At 37.1% G+C, this 13,042-nt stretch overlaps 1 protein-coding gene across 1 annotated transcript in view; it reads right to left on the bottom strand.

Annotated features, from left to right (window-relative positions):
* ntrk3a (neurotrophic tyrosine kinase, receptor, type 3a) overlaps positions 1–1,282 on the bottom strand; it is a 304,948-nt gene extending 303,666 nt beyond the window's left edge. The window contains exon 1 of the mRNA XM_065291585.2: positions 721–1,282. Coding sequence (XP_065147657.1) covers positions 721–965 — 245 coding nt within the window. The 5' untranslated portion in view covers positions 966–1,282. The remainder of the gene's footprint in view (positions 1–720) is intronic.
* Positions 1,283–13,042: the final 11,760 nt, after the last annotated feature.

Here is a 13,042-nt window from a genome sequence, read left to right as displayed (position 1 = left end):
TGAGTTTGCCCCATTATAGCATTAATGTTTCTTTCTGATATGCCTTATAGCCGTCGATTTTTACCTTTTCCAGAAGCCATTCGTTTGGGATATCAGGAATACGCATTTGGGAAAACGAGCAGTGCATTTTGAAATAACCATTTACTTATTTTAAGCAAATGTTTTTTATTAATACGTGCTGTTATATCACTCCGTCGTGACTTTAAACTTGGGCATTATTTCTCTTCACAGCGCACCAGCTCACATCCGAGCAAATGTGACAAAATTCCTTTTGGGATTCCTGTCATGAATACAAAGCAGCCTCAATAAAGACGCCTCTCTGTGAAGCACGAAAAAAAAACCAAGAACCGATTCATTTCACCGATTAATCGCCAATATTTCCCATCAATTATTTCCACCTCAGAATGTAAGAGTAAAATGCATAGAGAATAAATGCTGCATTACAAGCTTGCAATACTTATATGATGCATACCATATAGGCTACTTTGTCTTATGAGGTTTGTTTCATCATATAGACGTTATCCTGAAAATCCTGTAGTTGCGCATTGATTATTCTTGAACTAAAGGAGCAATATTACAAAACAGACTGTCGTATTCTTGTCCATCCTTCAAGTTCTTGTAATCCCACTCACTGACACAAAGGCTGGAGTGAGTGGGCGAGTAGAGTCTCAATACACACATGGACTCAACATGTGACGGACACTTGTGCGCTTGACTTACATTGATGTGATGTTCTCATACAGGTCCTGGAGGCTGTTGGTGGTATTCCCGTCGCTCCCTGTGTCCTGTAGTGCCAGCAGGGGAAAGAAATTCCCTTTGTAAGACTTATTGCAAAAGATGTCCGTAACCGAACAAGTGCAGGTCGGCGGGCAGTCCAACATGGAGCTCATGTAATCTTGGAAGATGCTCAAGAGAAACAAGACCCTCCACCAGCCGACACGGGGTGGAATGGAGAATAAATCCATTTTGCCAGGTGTTTCCCTTAATGTTTTAGCTCCTTTGATGGGTTAATGTTTAATTGCAAAAGAAAAGCGCGAAGAGAAAGAGCTCCGCGTATCCGTATGGCGATGGGAGAGCGCGCACGGGTGCGCGAACGAGTGAAGGTATGTCAGATAAATGAGATTGCAGTAAAGAGAAAAATACTCCGTCAATGAAGAAAGGGATCAAAAATCAACGGACCCAGATTGTCTTCCTCCCCGGGCTGCATGGTACGGGTACCCCGTCTCCTCGGTGCTGTTTGTCGCGTAGTTCCAGGTTGTTGGAGCTCCGACTTGGAGACTAAAGCGTCAGAGCGCAACTGTAGGAGAGCAGGAGAGAGAGAGAGGGTGTGTGTATGAGAGAGATAGAGAGGGTGAGAGAGAGGTTCATGCTCCGAGCATCAAGTCCCACCTACTGGGCAGATTAAAAACTGACGCACCTGCAAAGGAGATCAAATCTGCCCCGAAAAATGACACATTTTGCCTATTTGTGTTATTGTTGCTTTGGCAAACTAAAGCTCTTAACAATGCCAATAATGCTGAACCCTTAAATCTGAAATCGCATTATACAAATACATTATGCCTACTTTACCCCCGGTGAGATGGACACAATGTAGGACAGCACTTGACTGTTACGTGACTGTTATTGTGACATTTTCTGGTTATTTTGTTCGGGGTTATTTTGACCCTGGCATAAATACTTGCAGACAATGCAGTAAAACATAATAGATTAAATATTTCTTTCCATAGCACGAACACCAGTTACAGTTTAATATTTAAACCCTAGAAGTAAAACTCAGAGAGGACAAATATGTTTTTGTATAATATTTATTATCAATTACTAATCAAAAGGTGTTCTTTTTAAAGTATTACTATATATAAACATAAATTAATAAAAAATACAAACAGAACATGTGGGTTTAAAACACTTTTGGTATTGAGCGCCAGCCAAATTGTTTTTACAGTTTGTTCTAATGGAAATGTAAAGTGGGACAACATGTTACTTAAAGAAGTTGCTAAATTTGCAGTCATTTACCTTAACAAATGTTTGGTTCTAACTGTGCTACTTTTAAATGTTAAGTTAAAAAAAAGTAATAAGCAATAAAACAATCCAGTAAAGATCCCGTTCATTCCGTGTTTTTGAAGCTTTGATTGTGTTTGCAGTGCGCAATATAACATGTGTTTATGTCTCACGTGTAAAAAACGCGGTACTTTTTACACTATTTATCTCTATTCCGCTGTTTTCACTGTCCTAAAAACGGGCTGATGTCTTCCTTGTTTTATGAAGTCCCTTCTTCAGCAATACTTAAAGGCGCTCTAAGCGAATAATGTGCGACGTCACTTCCTGTTGATGTTTGAACTGTTTTCAAACAGACAGAGCGTAGCTAACTCCTCCCCCTCCCCCTCCCTTCCGTGCTTTCATGAACGCGCCCAACCCCCACCCCCAAATCCTTCTTGTCGTTTATTGGCTGGAACACTTTGTTATGGTTTCTGTTTGTAGGTTTGGCCATTTGTTGATATTGCCGTTTGTGAAGCCTGGGCTGTCTACAGAGATCGCTTTTTTTACAGTTTGATCAGCGGACAGGCAGCAAGCAGATAGTGAGGAGATGTTTCCGGTATGTAACAAAAAATGTTTTATGGTCTAAAACGCTTCAATTCGCTTAGAGCACCTTTAACGAGTTTTAATTGTGTAGTTTGTTGTCATTCGACAGCAGCTTACCTTAGCAGTGCCGTTTGAGCCAAAGCTGGCGACTGACGTATTCCTGTGGGCGGAGTTTAGTCAAAAACTCTTATTTTGACGTCATTCAACCAGGAAGTAGAGGGCTGTAGTCCAAACCTGCCGTTCGATGTAGGCTTTGAAAGTCAATTCTGTTAAGAAAATATATCGCCTGGCAGTTAACTTTCAACTTTATAATTTAGCAGGTATTATTTATGCTCTAACAGCAAAATTACACACCAACTAAAGTTTGAAAAATGAGTAACAAAAAATAACAACATTTGAGCATAATACAACATACTTAATTACGACATCTTAACATAAAAGCAATACTTAGTTAAATTATTTATATCATCATTACAGTGGTACACATGGTCAGACTTAAGGATGAACTCTTTTAACTAAAAGAAGAAAAACATGGAGAAAAACAGCTTTTAGGGGTCATGATCATGATCTTTGTTCTTCTGCTGTGGAATCATGTTTTTGCCAAACTGTAAGTTGAGCCCTGATGTTTTTGCTCTTTGAACTCTGAGTGCTTTAAAGGCAAGATGCGCTGCCCTAGACCTCACACGATCACCGTGTATCCATTTAGCCATCTGCACATCTATATCACCACTGCAGTAGGGCAGGTGTCCTTAGATAGACCTTTATACCCGAAAGGAGCTAAAAGAACATTAGTTCCCCGTAGACTAGAGCACTACTAAGTATGTCAAAACTTACAGTACACTAGATTATTCTGTCTACACCTGGTCCATTCTAAACAAGTGTGGTTTATTTAAAGACCATTATTGTCACCATTTTCTACGTGTTGTTTATACAACTTAATTTACGTTAGAATCTGTCAAAACACGGCAATGGAGAAGCGGTTGCTATAGTTTATTTCGATCATTAGAAATGCGCGTTGTTACTTCCTTTTCTTAAATAACCATAACATCAAACATGACGTTAAGGGACCTGTTATAGTCCCTTAAGTTTTTAACGGAAAATGGGACTTGAGGACTTTGTAGCAACGCATAGCAGAACTTAAGGTAATACTTAGCATTTAAGGGTAAATACTTATTGACAGCCTTATGGTTCCCTAAGTGAACACTTAAGAGTTTTTCTTGCAACCCATTTTTTATTAAGGGTACCCTTAAAGGTATTGCGGAGTGTGGTTTATTTAAAGACCAACTTACTACGTAAAAGCCAACACACTGGAGAATGCCCCAAAATCGTCTCCTCATAGATAGATAAGAAAAACTTGTACCTCTATGTTTGCCAAAGTTTGTCCCTGACTTCTGAGTCTTAAGGGATCTGTATTTGCACAAAGTGTATCTGTGATTAAATGTGTCTCTACTAAAGCCTGATAGTGAACTGCTACTGAGTGCACCAACCATTACAGACCATATTATAATTTATAGAGTTTGTTTATAGATCCAAGTCATTGGATGCAGCCGGTCAACAAACTACACTGCACATACTGTATGTAAAGGATAAGGAACTGTCTGCTGGTTGTTTTAGGAAAATGAAAACCATGACAGGCTGGTCAGACTCAGAACACTGAGACAAAACAATTTTATTATTCCACAAAATAAATAATGAAATACATAACTATGTAGCTATATAGATCCAGGAAGTCCAATTACATTGATTAATATCTTATTGCAAAACGGCACAAATACTAATCATTTGATATATGAAACATCCTTCAGCCCATATGGTGAGGGGTTCATGCGCAAAATTTGACAAATTCCAGTTACAAGATTGATACTGATAGCCCGATTGAGATGCAGACTAGAAAGCCGAAGCACAATACTACCTGATGTGCTGTGCTGCTTAAAGATGGGCAGGTCTTGCATTTGTCATTGCTGTGGATGGATCATTTATTCTCATTCCTGATTCTATATCTGGAACAGGAACTATTCGGTGTGTTTCAGAATGGTGTTTAGCATATGAATAGACTTGGACGGCCTTGTAAAGTTTAAAATGTAGAGAGAGTAAAATCTAACAAACGACATTCGATGCTAAGCTAATGACATATTTAACTACACTGGCCAATAAAAGCCTTTCTTAAGTTTCCGTAATATTCTGGTTTAGATATCTGTGCCCGGTTGCATGAAACTCCTTAAGTGAGGGTTTCCCTGAAGGAGAAAAAAATCCCTGAGGCAAGGGATTTCTTTAAGAGCGGTGCAACAAAGGTCTTAACTGTCACCCTTATCTAAGTGTTGTTTATAAAATAAGTATTTTACGGTAGCATCTGTCAAAACACGGCAATGGAGAAGCGGTTGCTATAGTTTATTTCGATCATTAGAAATGCGCGTTGTTACTTCCTTTTCTTAAATAACCATAACATCAAACATGACGTTAAGGGACCTGTTATAGTCCCTTAAGTTTTTAACGGAAAATGGGACTTGAGGACTTTGTAGCAACGCATAGCAGAACTTAAGGTAATACTTAGGATTTAAGGGTAAATACTTATTGACAGCCTTATGGTACCCTAAGTGAACACTTAAGGGTTTTTCTTGCCACCCATTTTTGTTTTCTTAGCTTTAGGACTGTCATGCAACCGGCCACAGGTCTTGATAGCCATAGATATGGCTGAGGTCTCTTCTTTATAAAACCAGTTTCATTATCCAACAGATATTTCCTCAACAAGCAGCAAAATTTAAACCATTATTCATAGCTCAAATGATGCAGGACCAGTTGTAATACTCAACCATCCTGATATGTATCATTTCTGGTTTCCAAACAAAACAAAAACCTTTCCTAATATATCATCTCAACGTCTAAATGAATTCATATGAGTACTTGCAATTCTGTTAGAAAAGAATGGTCAAAATATGAACCCCAGATGTCATTGGGGCAGTACCCTTTAAAAAGGTCATATGTATCAGTATGTACAGGTACAGTATGTATACATTTGGTATCAATACTGTACCTTTGAGATACTATTATATATCTTTGAGGTATGAATGTTTGGTACCAATATGTACCTTTGAGGTACTATAAACTCTTTGAAGCAGTTTCCCAGACAATGTTTAGAATAAATCCAGGACTATAGGGTTTAGTTATATTAGGACATTTTGGTAGTTTTTACAAACATACCCTACAAAAAACATAACAGGTGGGCATCATGAGACAAAACAATAGCACTGATATGTTAAAGGAAAACTATTTTTTCACGTGTAAAAAATATTTTACTATGTTCTTACCTCAACTTAGACAAATTATGAGAACATTTAATCCACTTAAAACATCGCCACATTTTATTTTGTGCCACCATACTTACTCGTGTAACTACTCATGTAAATAGGGAAAACATGGAAGTGTTTGGTGGTCTCTAAATTCATCCCTGTTTGGATCCTAAGGAATGAATGGAGCTAGGCTAAATGCTAACACACTAATGTACAAAGATTAAAGGTGCAGTGTGTAATTTTTAGAAGGATCTCTTGACAGAAATGCAAAAAAATATACAAAACTATATGATCAGGGATGTATAAAGACCTTTCGTAATGAACCGTTATGTTTTTATTACCTTAGAATGAAATCTACATACACCGAGGGTCACCTTAGATAGAAGTCGCCATTTTGTGCCGCCATGTTTCTACAGAAGCCCTTAACGGACAAACTTTTTTTACTAAGTTGTTTCCGACGATTACATGGTTGGTGGTGGTAACCTTGCTTCTTTATGCAGTGGACTTAGCCGTTGATTGCAATGCGCAACCTCACCACTAGATGCTACAAAAATGTACACACTGCACCTTTAAGTGCACGCGTTAAAAAAGATAGGTATGTATTAATTAATCTAAGTTCGGGTAAGAACATAGTAAAATATTGAAAAACTGTGGTGTTTTCCTTCAGTGACTACATACTTTTTTTTGACAGTGCAGCAGTTAACCATGTGAATTGCATTTTGCATTTTTGCTTTTATCCAAAGTGATTTACAGTGCATTCAGGTTAAACGTTCCCTGGGTATCGGACTCATGGTTTTGGCATTTCTAGTGGCACGCTCCAACAGTTCAGCAACAGGAACATAACAGAATCAATAACAGAATTGTATTACCTTAATTATTTTGTTAATTGGAAGTTACAAACAGGCACCAGAGGCATCATGCACATCTTAAAAGGAGAGCCAATGCCAGTCCTGTTGTCCTGGGTGAGATAAAACATGACCAAAAATACAAAACAGTAGCTTTTACATACACTTAAAGGCGGGGTGTGTGTTTTTAAAAAAACATTTTGGGCGGAGTGCCAAAACAGACTTGTAGCCAATCAGCAGTAAGGGGTGTGTCTACTAACTGACATTGTTGCCTGTGCATGTGTGGCGGGGGTCTATCAAAAGAAGGTCCAGATTCTATTGTGTTTGTTTAGATGATTTCAAATGTCAACATTGTTTTTCAGGGATCATGCACCCCACCTATAAGATGGTTTTATCTAGCGGTGCAATTTTTGATTACCCTTGTAAGGGGACAATCAACCAAAAATTCTGTCATTATTTATCCACCCTGATGTTGTTCTAAACCTGCATGCGTTTCTTTATTCTGTTAAACACAATAGAGGATATTTTGATGGTAATGATGATAAGCACACAGTTGACCCATTGACTTCCATAGTAGGATGAACGAAGACTATGGGAGTCAATAGGTACAGTGGTTCAATCTTTAATTCACTTATGTGACTGGATTTATTTATTATACAGAAGGAAATAGGTATACCCTACTGTATGTTTTGCATTCAGAGTTTGTGTTTTAAGTGATTCTGTTATATCTGTTGAGTGCACTCGTCTGTAATTCAAAGAAAAATGAATCTGTCATTTTCAACACAATCTCATTTTTACAGCTTTCTCTCACTCGTTGTTTCTTCTGTGACACATCAAAATGTTCTGAGTCTCTGTAAAAATGAAAAAAGGACAATTTTTCATTAAGAGAATTGTCACATAATGAGCAATGATGACTGGCACCAGTATCTATTGTTATTGAGTGTGTTGTACTCCGAAAATAGGAAACAAAACAAAAACTTTAACTAAACAGAATGTGGGATCACCGTGAACAGAACAGAGAGGAAATGTGAATAGGATTTTTTAATAAACTGCATTTTGGAATAAACTGCATTTATTTTAACCATTGAAATGGCTTAATTAAAAAACTGAATACAGTAGGACATTACCATGTTAACTAAACATACAGTAGAGTGAGCAAGAAAAGTCAAATAATACACTGAATAAGTTAAACTGTTAACTATTAAAAACAAAAGATATAATTAAAAACAAAAAATACATTTTAAACAAAACTATAAATGCGTGTTTAATTTACTACATACATTTATTAAAGTGAAATAAAGATACAAAAAAGAAAAAATGGTGCAATGTGACTCATCTAATAGAAATGAGAATTAGTACCATAAAACACTTTATGCCATTTAGCTACTACAAACCACAGCTAAATGCAGTTAAATTAAGCCGTACTTTGTTTTCTCCAGAATTGCTATTGCGGTCACATGATGAATATTTAATGCAGTATCACTTAGCTTCAGCGTACACTAGCTTACCTCCATTTGACGAGTAAATGCAGTAAAGTGCTGGTTAAACTGCAATATTATTCATGACCCACAAATGCACAATTTTTACTGTAAAAATAAACCATATAGATTCCTGGTCAAAAGTTGAGGGCCGCTTAATGTTTTTCATGATGATTTTAAAAATGTTTAATCTGAGGATTTTAGCTTCATCTTCATTATCAAACCTTGCTTTGCCTCTGAAACAGTGACTGTCAGAAACAGCATTCAAGTTACCTTTTCGAGCAGATGAATAACATGAGCAGGTGTCTGTTTTGTGCACCTCCCTTCTGTCAAAAAACTGCCCCATCTTTCCCTGTCATGAGGGATATAGAGGAACAGAGCCATCTGTCATTTCCACTTCCTACGCATTTCCAATATAAGACCCCGACATGAACAATGTGTGCACATTAGACATTTACCAATTGAAACGCAAAAAAGTCTCTCTGTTACAGTAATATGACTAATCTACTGTATTAATCAGTCCTTTAATGCTATTTTACACTGTTTTATATGTATTTTGTGTCACTAATGTGATATTTTCACACATGCATGTGTGAAACATATCTTGACTTTACCAAATACGGTCAAATAAAAAAATGTATATGTTCAAATAAACATACTTTTTTTTAAAGTAAGACTATATGAATTTGTAGCTACAACTATAATAAATATTGCAGAAAAGATGCAGTGGCAATTCAGCCATGTCACTTTGTATAAAAGTGTCTGCCAAAGGCATTAATGTAATGTAAGAGAGACCCAAATTAAAATGATTTTGAATGTACAGACATTCTGTGTAACACACTGTGCTTGGACCTTGATTTGCTGAAGAAACAAAATCGCACAAACATAAGGACGCATAAATTATTCATATTTTCATTGAAACTTTGTTGAACATTTGGTGGACTTTTTCTTTTAGTATAAACTAACCTGCCTCTTGAATTCAAAACAACCTTAAATATTACTTTGATATTTTTCTAAAATATTCAGCATTCAAGTGGCGGGTGCATACCACAAACAGCTCACATGGCAACCCATTCATTCCAAAACAGACTTGCATACACAGGGATGTCTTTCAACTTTTGTACGCTCTAGGAAGCGAAAACTAAAACAGTCAATTAATCGGACAGGATTCGATCAGCTTTACCCGTCAGCGTCACTTGAACGTAACGTAAATGAAAACTGCTCTCAATCTGCAAAGGCCTTTTAAAGTTATGACAGCCACTGATGGTAAAAAAAAACGCTAGTTTAGCCGACGTCGAGCTTTCCAAAAACCCACTCAGTCACCTGTGCATCAGTTTTTGTTTTTGGCAAACACACCTGCCTCTCCACGGAGGGCCAAATAACAGCTAGACCCGTATATCTGGATCGCGTAATTGCCTCTTCACAGCGTCTCGTTCGGCTTGTCGGGAGCGCTGTTTCTTCCTCTCATCACTCATGTCTGTTTGAAGCTGTTGAGATAACAGTCTTCGCTGCTGTAGTTAACGTCTCTCTTCCATTCCAGTCAAAACCATCTCTTCTGAAACATGAATACAATTATACATTTTATCTTATTTATGTTGATGAGTGTTTAGCTTCCTATCAGTCAAACAACCCCAGAATCTCAAATGTGCTTTTAAAAATGATGTATTGAACATACTTTCATAATAATGCATACAAAAATCATTTACTATGTCATTTAAAACCATTTGACTTTATAAATTGTAAGTTTTATTGATGTAAAAGAGACTTAAATGTCTTTTAGGCGAAAAGTCGTCAGTCCTTGTGAGTCTCACCTGTTGCCAGGTTGTTCCTGTTGTCGTCAAGATTCACCCCTCTTTTGGTTTTCTTAAAGAAAGGCAACGTAAAATGCAATACAAACAAAATGCAGACCTGAAAATATCAAAGTTATATTTTTACAAAACTCTTCTTTACATATGTAGAAACAGTAAATCACAAAAATGACTTTATATGAGTTTTCACAGGCAGGGTCATTATGTACTGTATCATGGCACCATTCAGACATCCCTTATATGCGTTAAGGTTAAGGTTACAGTAACTTCTCCCATTAAGCGTAATAAAAACACACTGTTTAAATGATACAGTAAATGCATGCACGCACGCAGCAAAACACAATAGATTTATAACCCCTAAATGGATCTGTAAATAACATCTGACTGCGCTGGACTGTAATGCATATTGTATATAGTTGGGTCATTTCACTTAAGAGGAGGTCCAGTCACGGTATCCTAGAGGACTTAATTGCTTTCATATTTGATTGATGAGCCAAGGTCCTCTGTCTGAGGTTTCATATCATTAAAAAAACCTCTGTCTGCATCAGTTCTTTTATTTATCATACAGCATTTGAATTATCACAGTATAACAACACAAGACAGTCGGATGCATACGGCACACAAAACTTGAAAGCAGTTTGTTCTCAGTCAGGCCAGCTCCAATCTGATTGGCTGATATCGTGCAAAATTTCTTGACAGTCCATCAGATACGATTCTGTTAACATTAAGATACCTGACTGGTACAATAATGTGTGGATTTGCCAAAGTTTGTTAGATTAATAGCATCAAATCTGAGTTTTGTAGTAATCTGTAGATATTCACATGCAGAATAATATAGATTATCTCTTCTTTTGTAAAATCTTAAATTGTGAAAATAAGATTTTCATGAGGATATCTGTTGGTAGTGTTTTATCTAAAGATCGGCTGTGCATGGGTACACCACTAAACCTGAATGATCCACCAGTCATTTGTAATAAGTCCTGACAGGAAATGGTCTGTCAAAGTCTGTCAGTCACCACCATCTGAGGACCTTAGCAACCTCTCTATCAGACTTGAAAGACAAGGCAAAAGAAACTAAAGAGCACCTATTTCATTGCTAAAAAACAACGTTAATTTGTGTATTTGGTATGATACAATGTGTTTGTGTAGTTTATGGTTTAATAAACACATTATTTTTCACATACCGTACATTTTTGTAACTCCAGATTTCCCCTTTCTTCCTGAAATGCAAGGTTTGGAAAGCTCTGTGTCCCTGATTGGCCAGCTAATCTGTATGTTGTGATTGGTCTGAATACCTCTGATGTCCACTGGAAATGTGTCGCTCCTTACCATGTTTGAAAGATTCGCTCACAATGCAATGCTAACAGGAGTTGACTAACAGGCTGTGAGTCCAAGCGGGAGGAATTATGATAATGTCGGCCTTGTCTACATCAGCAATCCTAGGAAGTAAACTGTTGCCTACAATCTGTGTGTTTGTTGTAGTCCAAAAAAAAAAAGGAGATTTACACTGGAGATGATAACTCGCGTCATTGTTTAGAGTACTTTGGGGTTTGTACCTTTTGCATATCATTAACCTGGACTAATACACACTTACACACCAAAGGAAATGTAAAATCGTGAATTGGACCATAGTTGCTCTTTAAGCAATGTTTAAATGCAACTTTAAGTGTTATAATATCAATTTTAGTCATGATTCGAAATGCTATTGCAATCTTGTCCAGCAGTGTTATATATTTTGGTCTTTTCCCATGGGCACCACAGACATGGCATTTGCATGACTGAAAATGGTTATTGCTTATATGGCTGCAGAGAGAACTGACTTGCTGCAGTATGACACATAAATGCCTAACAGAGACATCAACACAAAATAATTTTTTTTAGCCATATTACCAACTAAATGGTTTAAAAATGATCCTGATAAGATATATGATATATCTTAATTAAAAAGCACCTATTACAATGCTTAAAAACAACCTTGTTTTGTGTATTTGGTATAATACAATGTGTTTGTGTGGTTTATGGTTATTTTCCACATACAGTACATTTTTGTAGCTCCAGATTTTACTCTCTTCCTGAAACACACGGATTTGAAAAGCTCTATGTCCGTGATTGGCCAGCTAATCTGTACCTTGTAATTGGCCTGAATACCTTTGACATCAGCCAGAAATTTGACGCTCCTTACCATGTTTGAAAGATTCAGTCACAATGCAATGCTAACAGGAGTTAAAGGCACACAAGGCAAGTCTGAGTATTATTTCTCTACTAGCTCCCCCTAGTGTCTGGGAATAAATGCGTTCTATATCTAAGACTATACGAGACTGAAGGACACCGGGTCGGATACAGCGAACTTGCAAGTGGGGTATTCTTCCTACAGACGGTTGGGGCGGGCGAGAGAGTCTTGATTCGTCATGTAATGAGTCATTTAACCATATACCGACTTACGAAGATGATTTATTAACATAAAAATGCTGCCTTGTGTCCTTTTAACTTACAGGCTGTGAGTCTGAAGCGGGAAGAATTATGATAATGTCGGTCTTGTCTACATCACCAATCCCAGGAAGTAAACTGTTGTCTACAATCCGTGTGTTTGTTGTAATCCAAGAAAAGAGATTTACATTGGAGACGATAACTCGCTCATCGTTTACTTTGGGCTTTGTAACTTTTGCATAGCGTTAACGTACTAACTACACACCTACAAACCAAAGGACATTTAAAATCATGAATCGGACCATGGGTGGTCTTTAAAATATGTGAATTGTATTGTGCCAAATAAAGATGACAACAAAGATCTTAATAACTATAAAGCTTCAGTGTATCTGCATCCTGTACTAATGACAGCTACTACAGTAATACACTGTAAAAAAAAAATGTCAAACCAACCTTTATTTTTGTTACTTTAACTTTAATTTAACAAATTAAGTTTAAAATTGTAGGTTCAGTCAGAGCTGATGGTGTAGTGCAGTGGTTTTCAAACTGGGGGCCGCAAGATGGTGCCAGGGGGGCCCCAGTTTTATGTAATTTTATGAAATACATTAATTTATCAT

Source organism: Paramisgurnus dabryanus, chromosome 23, assembly GCF_030506205.2.
Source record: "Paramisgurnus dabryanus chromosome 23, PD_genome_1.1, whole genome shotgun sequence".
Lineage (NCBI taxonomy): Eukaryota > Metazoa > Chordata > Actinopteri > Cypriniformes > Cobitidae > Paramisgurnus > Paramisgurnus dabryanus.
Note: the sequence above shows the minus strand (reverse complement) of the source record. Positions and strands in the feature narration are given on the sequence as shown.